Source organism: Schistocerca serialis, chromosome 5 (genome assembly GCF_023864345.2).
Source record: "Schistocerca serialis cubense isolate TAMUIC-IGC-003099 chromosome 5, iqSchSeri2.2, whole genome shotgun sequence".
NCBI lineage: Eukaryota > Metazoa > Arthropoda > Insecta > Orthoptera > Acrididae > Schistocerca > Schistocerca serialis.
In genome coordinates this window covers 537,430,232-537,441,581 of record NC_064642.1, presented here as the reverse complement: position 1 = coordinate 537,441,581, position 11,350 = coordinate 537,430,232, and the positions used below count along the sequence as shown (strand labels likewise).

General features: G+C 38.4%; 1 protein-coding gene across 3 annotated transcripts in view; it reads left to right on the top strand.

Annotated features, from left to right (window-relative positions):
- Positions 1–270: 270 nt before the first annotated feature.
- LOC126482322 (serine/threonine-protein kinase greatwall) overlaps positions 271–11,350 on the top strand; it is a 118,552-nt gene continuing 107,472 nt past the window's right edge. For all 3 annotated transcript variants that reach the window (XM_050106366.1, XM_050106367.1, XM_050106365.1), the window contains exons 1-2: positions 271–545; positions 1,327–1,382. In XM_050106366.1, the coding sequence (XP_049962323.1) occupies positions 276–545; positions 1,327–1,382 (326 nt within the window). In that variant the 5' untranslated portion in view covers positions 271–275. The remainder of the gene's footprint in view (positions 546–1,326; positions 1,383–11,350) is intronic.

Sequence of the window (11,350 nt, the reverse complement as noted above, 5' to 3'; positions counted from 1 at the left end):
TAATATTAGACTGTGCTATAAGTGAGTAATCCTGGTTCGAGTCTCGGTCCGGCAAAAATTTTCATATGTTTCAAGTAAATTGATTAACTGTCGTGGTACCGTTTTCGCAATACATTTCATAATACAATCATGTAGTTTTATGAGCTATTTAGGGAATTTTGGCCCGATTTATGGGAATTTCAAATGCGATATAGGGGAAATTGTACTTCACAGTTGGTGACACTGAAATTATCTTTGTTTTCGTCCTGCATCTTTGGTAAGCTGCGAAAATTCAAATGAATGTGTTCGTAGATGATGTGTTATTTGTGCATGTAGCATGTAGTTATTTGTTTGTGATGATACCATATTTGGTTGATGAAACATACGAAGGGTATATTCTACTGCGAAAAGATAATCCGAATGTCGCGTACTCAAGCGTCTGTAATTGTGAAGTATTAAAGATTTGTGAGTTGTTAGTGGGAAACAGTGTCATGGATAGTGTTGAGCCGAAATTCTCAGGTGAAAGCTCCGTATACCAAACTATACTGAATCAGACGAAAAATAAGGTAGGTATAGAAATATATGCTTTAAGGATCACGTTGTTTATTCATTGTTGTGGTTAAGGTATGATTCAACTCAGTTTAGTACGTGAACCTTATGATCACATCCCACATTACCGAGAATTCGTACAAACAAAAAATTTATAAAGTTTTATGGAACTTAAAGGCTTGTCAGTAGTTTGTAAACATTACATCGTGCCATTTACTATGGAAATGTCATGCAGGTCTGTTTAACATACGTTAATTGCGTAGAAAATATAGCTCCCGGGGGAACATTTACGATAGATACCCTTTTGCTTATTATTAAACTTTCACGCGTTGTCTTTTGAACCACCCCGTGATCAAACGAATTTAATGCCCTTTAATTGTGATCGTTTTTATCGTGGTCACGAGATGTTTGCTTTACTGCAATTTGTGAGATGTGGTGAATGCAACATTACGTTTCTGTAATCGGTTTTTAAAGAGGGACTCATTTCGTGACTACAATCATAGAATGTTGCAGCCACTTCTGTGCCTACTGGATGGCAGACCTTAATCTGTTGGCCATTCTGAAGCTTTCAGATTGTCATCAAATTTCATTTCCTTGACAGCTGTAAGCATTGTTCTTTATACTGCTATGTTTCAAAGAAGTTTTGATCATTTTGTCAGCAAAACTCTACCTCAGCCATTGGTTGGTACATGGCAGTCACGAAATTATTGGAAATCTTTTAGTGTTCTGTAATGTGTGTGTTTCAGTGAGATGTATGTAACACATTAACCACTTGTGCCTTAACACACTTTGTTTCAGGCTCCTGACATAGATGATTTCAACATCATCAAGCCGATCAGTCGTGGGGCATTTGGGTAAGAATAGAGTAATGTCTGTTTATTGTAATGGTCAATTCTTGTGATGTTTTTAGTAGTAACCGAATGACTTTAAACTTCATTGTGTTGTTTGTTTCTTCGTGCTGATGCTTTTTCTGATTTGTTTTACATACCACTTTATTAACGTTATGTTACCCTCCAATTATATTTAGCTGCTGCTAATGTCATGGTTTTTCATATTTTATGTAGGTCTAGATCTTGTTACTAATGTCTTATGTTGCACTACTCCCATTTACATTTATGCACATAATTTTTCTCTCTCATTGCACTTGATCAAACAAAAAAAATTCCCTCATTGTGACGGTATCACATAGTCAAACATTTATTCCATCCTGGCTTGACTGCATGTGTGCAGCTTATAATGCAGCAAAGAAATCCTGTTTGTGGAGACATCCAATGTAGTTCATCATCAGGGAGTAATGCCCATTACAGGTGCTATTAAAGCCTGTCTTAAGCTAAAGCCAACTATTGTGCAAAAGCTCTCATCCAATATTGGCAACTATCATAAACTTGAAAGCTTTAGAAACATGAAGATGTGAACAAAAACATACCAGCTGAAATTATGTATGTTGTACAATCAAGATCGTGACACAAAACTCAAGTACTCTACCATCGTATTTTGGTCATGACATAATATACAAATTTGTATACCTAACTTTTTTTATGCATATACTAATGTTTTCGAACAACTTTATTGTTTTATTGAAATATACACAGATGAATCCACAGTGAGGAACATTGAAGGGCTATCACTCACTGATGAGTATGATAGTCTTCTTTGAAACTCAATTTCTGTGGGAGCCTGACTGACTATATAGGCCAGCTCTGTAATTGCAGATTTTTCCGCATTGTTGAGACACGCTTACTCTGATGGGGACTGGCAGTGTAGCCTTGCTTATCTTCAGAAGTTTCCGTTGTCTCCTAGCATTTCACTTGTCGGTTTCTGATTTCCCCTTCGGTTGTTCAAGGCACTTAATTCCTTCCCAGACATTACAGTCCCTTACTGGATGACTAAGTGCAGGAGTTTCCCAGTTACCACTTTGTTTGACATGTTTTCATGTTGTCCTTTAAGAGATCTTTGTATAACTTCTGTGGTCTTCATGATGTTCTTTGACCAGTCCTTTTACTGGGAATACATAATTTCTTTTAGTACATGGAATTCAGGCATATGAATGATGTGGCCTATACAACAGAGTTGATGGCTGATGATCATGGTTTCAGTGCTAACAGAATTTGTTTTTTCCAGAACACTGATGTTAGTGTGACAGTCTTGCCATTTCACCCCTAAGATCCTTCTCAGGCAATGCTAATGGTACATTTCCAGACATCGTATGTGCCTTCTGTAAGTAATCCATGCTTTGCACCCATATGTGCAAGATGGTATACGTGAGAGATGGCATAACAGCAGCTTGATATACATAGAGCTAGGTCTTAATTCTGGTATTATGGTAATCAAAGATGACCAAAAGCTGTACTGGCACATTCGAGGTAGTGTTGTATTCCAACATCAGTATTTGCATTTGCGGAAAGATGGCTGCCAAGGTATGGGAAATATTGTATATTCTGCAGGACTTGGCCTTGGGCTATGATTCTCGGGGACATGGCAGCCGAGTTGGGTGCAGTTTGACATATAATCTCTGCCTTCTGGATGTTAAGGCTTAGTTCAGTCGTCTTATATGCTTCATCAAGTCCACTTAGGATTGCTTGTAGATTTTCTTCGGAGATGGCTAGAACGACATTATCATCTGCATATTGAATTTCAGTGATGGTTGTAACGTATACTTTAATCTTAGCCCTTAGTGTACATAGATTGAACAAACCACCACAGCTTCCTGTTGACAAGATGAAGTATAGTTCCAACAGATACTGGAAACAAAATGGAAGCTATCACACAACCTTGCTTCACACCTGCTGTGATCTGAAATTTCTCTCTAGGCCTAATGTTGACAAGAACCATGCCATTCATGTTTCCATTCGGCAGTCCAACAGTGTTAATGTACTTCACAGGACAGCCGATTTTAGCTAAGATCTTCAACAAAGCATCTCTGTTGACTGAGTCGAAGGCCTTGACATGATATATGAATGCCTTGTACAGTGGTACTGTGATTAGGTCAAAATCCACATTGTGTTTCAGGCAAACAGTCTTCAGCAAGAGGTATCAGATGTTTGGATAGAATTGAAGCAAGTATTTTTCTAGCAGCAGATAGAAAGGATATTCCATGGTTGTTACCAGTCAGTTCGTCTGCTTTCTCTTTTTCTGAAGATAGTAACTATCAGTGCATCTCTGAAATCAGGAGGAACAGTTTCAGTGCTCTATGTTTTGACAGTTCAGCTGGAATATGTTCACTTTTTTTTTTTTTTTTGAAAAATTCAGCAGGAACTTCATTTGATCTAGTGGCTTTGTTGTGTTTGAGTTGCTTGATAGCTTTCTCAGCTTCTTGTAGAGAACGGCTTTTCCGCAGTGAGGTTTTGTAGGTTCTAGCAGAATTTTGGGAATTGTCTGTCGTTTTGGTGATCTGAGTCTTTATTCAAGAGTTTGTGGAAATGCTGCTTCCACTATGTGCTAATGGAGTAGATGTCCTTCAGGATTGGAGTGCCATCCCTAGATTTAAATCTTGAGTTACTGGGCCATAAAAGTTTTTGTCACTCTGATAAAAGCTTGACTATTGATAATTTCTGCTACATGTGCTTTTCTTGAGATATCATTGTCCACCATTTGTTTTTGAGAGCACGAGTTTTGCTCTGCACTTCTGCCATCACTACTTGATATTCTCTTTTCATGGTGATTGACATAGGATTGCTCTGCCAAGCCTGGTGTTGCTTAGTGTTCTTCAGTACTTTCAGGATATTTACCCTGTAGCCTTTCATGTAGAGTTTATGGAATTTTTCTTTGCTGCTACTATCTTTAAGGAGGTCTTTGTTCTTTTAGATCTTGCAAGTTTTTTGTTTCTTGGTGAGTTTGAGGGATGGACTCATGAGTTTTTTGCTTGTGCGAAAAGGTAGTTCCTCACCTCGACGAGGAACAAGTTCGTTTGCTATAGCAAAGCCAACACCATGAATGCGGGGTTCATGGATTTCTTTGCCTTTCCCAAAGAAAGCGTAGCCACCTACTTGTTCTTTGATTTATTCTTTGCCTGGTCTTCTAGTTTCACTCAGTGCTGCAATAACGATCTTAAATCTACTAAGTTCACAAGAAATGGTAGCTGTTTGCCTTTTGGTCAATTTACTGTATCATTATCCTTTATATTTTGGATGTTCCAACTAGCAAAGTTCATCTTTATTTTCTGTCGACCCACATGCGATGTACCCTCTGATTGCGACTCCCAGTTGGATTAAAATTTAGGCTGAACATGTGTAAGATACCAGTTATAGCCACATCTTCATTTTGAGGGAGCAGAGTGGCTCCTGAATAGACCTGCACAGTCATGAATGCAGCACAAGAGTTGCTTTACAGTCTTTCCTCAGTCAAAACGGCAATCACAGACTTGTCATGTAGGTGCTGGTTCATCACTAGGAGCTCCCAGATTACACATCCCTGCCCCTGTCAGAATTCACAGATTGCTGTAGGACTTGTGCCGTTGTGCTACGTTCCTCATAAGACGCTTGTGTGTGGTATCATTTACTATGGGAATGCTGCTGCACTACAACAGCCACACACTTCGTTACAGGCTCAGGACCAGTACCCAGTGGTGGCATAGTATTGGGTTGGTGCATAAGTTCATAGCATTTTTCCATATTTTTTCTAAACATAACAGAGACTTTGGTCATCAGTAATGTATTCTCCTTCACTATTTACAACAGTCTGCCAATGCTGGGGTAACTTTTTGATTCCTTGACTGTAGAAATCACGTGGTTTTGAGGCAAAGAACTTGTCAATCCATGTTTGGAGCGCATTTGCATCCAGGAAGTAAGTTCCTTACAGGTTATCCAATAGAGATCGGAAAAGGTGAAAATCTGAGGGTACAAGATTAGGTGGATAAGGTGGGTGCAGAATGACTTCGAAGTCCAACTCCTATGCTGTGTTTTTTTATCAGTCTAGCGGAAAGCGGAGGGGTGTTATTGCAGAGTAGCATCCCTTCATGCAGTCTTCCTCGTTGTCGTTCTTGGATTGTGTCTGCATGACATATTGGTTATTGACAATAAATATCATCAGTGATGGTTACATCTCGGGGAAGCAGTTCATAGTACACCGCACCATCGCTGTTCCGCCAGATGCATGACATTATCTTCTTTGGATGCACACAGTGCTCTGTATGGGGAGTTGCTGCTTTGTTTGGGCACAACCATTCCTTTCTTCCCCATATGTTAGCATAAAGATACAATTTCTCGTCACCAATAAAAATACAGGGTAGGAATGGTCAATGTTATTTACGAGCAAACAGAAATGCAGAAATGGTCACCCGCTGATATTATTATTATTGTTATTATTATTGTCGGGCTCATACATCCAGTTTTTGAACGTTCACCATTGCATGCAGATTTCGCATGATGGTGGAATGATCATAATTCATCACATTTGACAGTTCTCGAGTACATTGATGTGGATAATTGTGGATTAATGCATTTAAATGGTTTTCACCAAACCCTGAAGGTCTTCCTGAATGTGGAAAGTCACCAATGTTAAAATGGTCTTTCTTAGAATGAGAAAAACATTTTCTTGCTGTGCTTTGTCCAATGGCATTATGATGCAAGTGTTCCTGGCTGCCTTCACTGCTGACACTCCTCTATTGAATTCGAACATAAGAATATGTTGGAAATGTGCAGATTTCTTCACTTTGCATTCTGTTTTTCTAGCACCCTTAGCACCACTCACTATCCCCAAATGATAGAATGACAATATGTAAACTCAAATAACAACAGAGTACTACAAATAAAAAATGACAGTCAATGAATAAACCCATAATAACCGGCATACTAACTTAAACTCTATGAACGTATGCACTGACCTAATAGTTATGACAACTGGATTTTCCGAATCTGCTGTAGCCTTCATCCACCTTTCCAATCACTGGGGAAGCTTTGGTTGTCCATGTGCTTGGTCTGCTGTTTAGGACTTTAAGGCCCAAGTAGCTTATCCATTTTCTTAGGAAACTACTGGTATAGTGAAGAGGCTCTTTATACAAATACAATATATCAAGGATTTCCGATCAAGGTTTACTCCCTTTGTCATAAAGTATCCCTTCTCAGTCCACAAGACAGTGGGTTCCATCTCTGTTAACCCTAGGAAGACGGGTTGCGTCTTCTGCCAGCTCTGCCATTCTGAATACCACATTCTCCGCCTTCGCCACCATTGAGGTCTTCACTGTACACTGGCAAAGACCCTCAAGAGGTACTATCATCTGGCCAAGGTGAGGAACATTACTCCTCTGCAAACAAGTCACCAAACTACACTGTATACAGCACTGTACAGGACATCAGCGATAATCTGCATCACTTTTAAATTTTAGAGAAGTTAGTGGTTTCTGTGGAAATCAGGGCTTCTTTTGGTAGAGAGTAATTGCTTGTCAGGCCTTTGAGAGATTTTACACTGAATTTGAGTTCAGATGAGCTGAAGTAAATTTCCTTTCCACCACTTGATATTTGAAATGTAACATGTATTTTCTTCATAACGTAACTTCAAGAGTGAACAGGTTATTGTAAAATGGATACATATCACCTTTGGGATCCTGGCTGTACAACCACGTTTTCAGGTTCATGTGCGAGATCGAGTTCCTCCGAGGCTGTTACTACTCGAGAGGAGTAGAGGCAGTTACTACCTCAAAAAATATATACTGTCTTTTTTAAAAATTATTCCTTTAACTTTTTATTTACTTTAGTGGTACAACTACTTCATTTTATAGTCTATTTCATACCATGTGATTTTAAGTATCTTGTTTACCCATTTTACGTTTATCTTAGGCTCCAATTTTTTCTCATATGCCAGGAGTTACCAGACAAAAGTAATGAAATTCTGTTGAATAGTGGAGGGAGTAGGGGTAACAACTCCCATTTAGCTGATCATTCATAGGCGTGTAAATAAGACTGAGAATGCTGCTGGGCTTTTGAACGAATCCTGCACTACTGGTTTCATGCAGTCCGTCATGACTGGGCTAATTTCTTCATCTCAGAGTAGCTCTTGCAGCCAAAATCCTCAATTATTAGTTGAAAATATTCCAATCTCTGTCTTTCTTCTACAGTTCTTACCCTCTACAGCTTCGTCTAGTACCACAGAGGTTATTTCCTGATGTCTTAACACATGTCCTGTCCATTTTTCTCAGAATTTCGAGCATCTTGCACCATTTTGCATAATAAGTTTATTTTTCTGTATCAACAAACCCTATGTTTGTGTATTGATGTTTCTTAAGCCTTTGCTTCCATTATCAAGTGCATTGTCTGAACTCGTCTCTGGTGCCTTTTTGAAAGCCAGACTGATATTCGTGTAACGTAGCAACAGTTTTCTTTCAGTTCTGCTTTATATTATTCTTGTAAGCAACTTGTATAAATGAGCTTAAAAACTGATTGTGCAATAACTTGTGCAAATATCTGCATTTGCTATCTCCAGAATAGTGTAGATAACACTTTTTCGAAGGTCTGATGGTATGTCTCCAGTGTCATAGATTCTACATACCAGCTTGAATACTCATTTGGTTACCACTTCCTCCAATGATTTTAGACATCCCAATGGAATGTTGTTTATCTGTCCTGCCTCATTTGATATCGAGTCTTCCAGGGCTCTTTTAAATTCCGAATCTATCACTGGAACTCCTTTGTCTTCCATACCTACTCTGATTTAGTCTTCTGTCACATCATCAGAAAAGTCTTCCCACTCTCAGAGGGCTTCATTGTACTCTTTCTACCAACCTGCTCTCCCTTCCATGTTTAACAGTGGAATTTCCACTGCAGTCATAATGTACCATCCTTGGTTTTAATTTCACCATAGGTTGTTTTGACTTTTCTGTGTACTGAGTCAGTCCACCCATTTCTTTTGCAGTTTCTTCACTTTTTCCTGCAGCCATTTCACATTGCCTGCCCTGGATGTCCAATTTATTTCATTCATAAGGAGTTCATGTAGCTGTACGTCGGTCTTTACTGAACATTTTTGTGCTTCTTTCAGTTATCAGTCACTTGAAGTATTTATTCTTTTACCTTCCTTGTATGTGTGTTTACCTGTTAGGCATCTATGAGTGCTCTTTTTAGAGATGTCTCCTCCTCTTCAACTGAACTGCCTACTCTGGTATTCCTTATCGCAGTATCCACATCCTTAGTGAACTTCAAATGCATCTCATCACTCCTCAGTACTTCAGTATCCCACTTCCTTGCCCACTGATTCTTCAACATGGTTCTCTTAAACTACTTTCTACTCTTCATCAGTACTAAATTGTGATCAGAGTCTATATCTACACCTGTGTACACCTTACAAACCAGTATCAGATTTTTGGAATTTCTGCCTCATCATGATGTAATCCAGCTGGAATCTCCACATATCTCAGGGCCTTCCCAACTATACATCCTCCACTTGTGATTCTTGAACAGAGTATTCACTATTATTAGCTGAAATTTATTTCAGAACTCTACTCCTCTTTTTCGTCTCTCATTCCTACTGCTGAGTCTATATTCTCCTGTAACCTTTCCTTCCATTCCTTCCCCGACAGCATTCCAAACCTCCAAGATTATTAGATTTTCATGACATGATAGAGGTTTCCTATGCCTTCTGCATCCTCATATGGTGATCATTGCATGCTTCTTCCTTCTTTGGGTGGCAGTTTCCCACCCATAGGGCAAGAGTGTGTCCTGAATCTCTGTCTGCTCTTCTACCTTCTTTGCAAGGCTGTTGGCCTTATGTTGAAAGCCCTTGGCTGCCATTGGTGATTATTTACATTCAGACGATGGCCAATTCTCTAACACAATTGAGAGAGCACTTGTCCATGGCCATATGGGTACCACGTGCTTGTGCTCATTTGCACATAGGCTGCAAATTTGCAGTGAGCACATGCACCAGAGTTGGGCAAAAGTTACTGGAATAACAGATAGAGGTAAAAATTATTCATGAGTAACAAATAAAAATATTTATTTGTAGCATTATTAATTCACAAAAATAAAAACATTTATTGCAACAGTTCTTTGTCATTTAGTAAACAAATGTAGTTTTTGTATCTTTTAAAATTAGTTTTCAGGACAGTTTTTTTTCCAACATCTCATCAGAAGGCTTATTTGATTTTTGAAGATCTGCCATTGTGACACACTCAAGAAAATACATTCTTCACATGCAAAGAAGATATTGGTGTGTTATTTCTCCTGAAATCATCCGCATTTCAGGATAATGACGTGACTCTCAAATCAGAAGCTTCTTCAGCAGTTAGTTTTTGCCAAATAACTTCAATGTGATTTTGAGTTAGTTTCGGCTTCCCAGTCACCTTTAAAATAAATTTTGTTTTTAAATCATTTGAAACTCATTATTTTGTTTATATATATAATGTACCTATGAATGAAATTTTCACTCTGCGGCAGAGTGTGCGCTGATATGAAATTTCCTGGCAGATTAAAATTTCAGAGTGAAAATTTCATTCTGGAAACTTCCCCCCGGCTGTGGCTAAGTCATTTCTATGCAATATCCTTTCTTCCAGTAGTACTAGTTCTGCAAGGTTCGTGGGAGAACTTCAGTGAAGTTTGGAAGGTAGGAGACAAGGTACTGGCAGAATAAAGGCTGTGAGGTTGGGTTGTGAGTCGTGCTTGGATAGCTCAGTTGGTAGAGCATTTGCCCGTGAAAGGCAAAGGCTCGAGTTCGAGTCTCGATCGGGCATACAGTTTTAATCAGACAGGAAGTTTTTTGTATACCTTTGTGTACACACCTCAGAGCCAATATCAATAAAATAAATTAAATTACTATCAAATCCATCTTCATTAATAGTATTTCACTAAAACAAAAATCTATTGTAACCCACCTCGATTTCTGATAGCTTCTCTTAAGGATTCGAAGGGGAAAGGTAACATTTGGAGCTGGTCAAGCTAGAACACAATGGTTCTGGTAGCCGAATATTTATTGGTTTACTTAGTTTACACAGGCATCCACTTCTATAGATAATATGCATTCATTAAAACAAGCAAGTTTTAAAATATTAATATCATGCAAATTTATTAGAATGTAAAATCCTTCAAAATATTTAAAGATAATTACTGAAATTCTAAGTTACCCAAAATTTCATTTCCCTTTAACATTAAGACCAATAAGCATTTAAAAAAAAATCGCAATGACCAGAGGTATTTAGAATAATCACCGAAGTTTGAAGTTCTAGATTCCGTAAATTTCCTTTTTCTTTAAACATTGAAACCAATAACTTTAAAAATTTAAAATCATCTAAGATATTCTTTCTAAACCAAATACGTGTAAGTTCAGAAACTCCTACACGTTAGTGCATTGTAACTGGCCATAGGGATACTGACACATGAATGATTTAATGCCAGTTTAACCTATCCGGCTGTGAGAAAAGAGTGTTAGTAGTTACAGAAGAAACAGTAACAAAATTTAATTAAGATTCACTGAAGCATAACATGTGCTAATGCAGCTGCACACAAATCAACCTTTCATCAGTGTCAGAGGCATCAGTACATGGCTCACTTTACTGCAATCCCAGGCTAAGGACAAACTCTGTAAATGACAAATTATCACTACCAGTCTTAACCAACCTTACATTCACTCTGCCTCACGAACAAGAGGCAACTTGGAACAACAGAGTTAACCTTGATGGAATTGATTGAAGCTTTGTAATCACAGAAATTAATTAGCTTCCTTCCATGCAGATTTTGGCCAGTGGAACCTGAGAACATCTATCTATGATCACAAAGTGCCCTGAGCTGACTTCACTTCCCTAGAATATCATGCACACAGTTCAACATGATTTACACACCCTGGAAAGTGTATTTCAGAAAGGCACCCCATTAGCCATACATCACGGAAATTTGCAGACCAC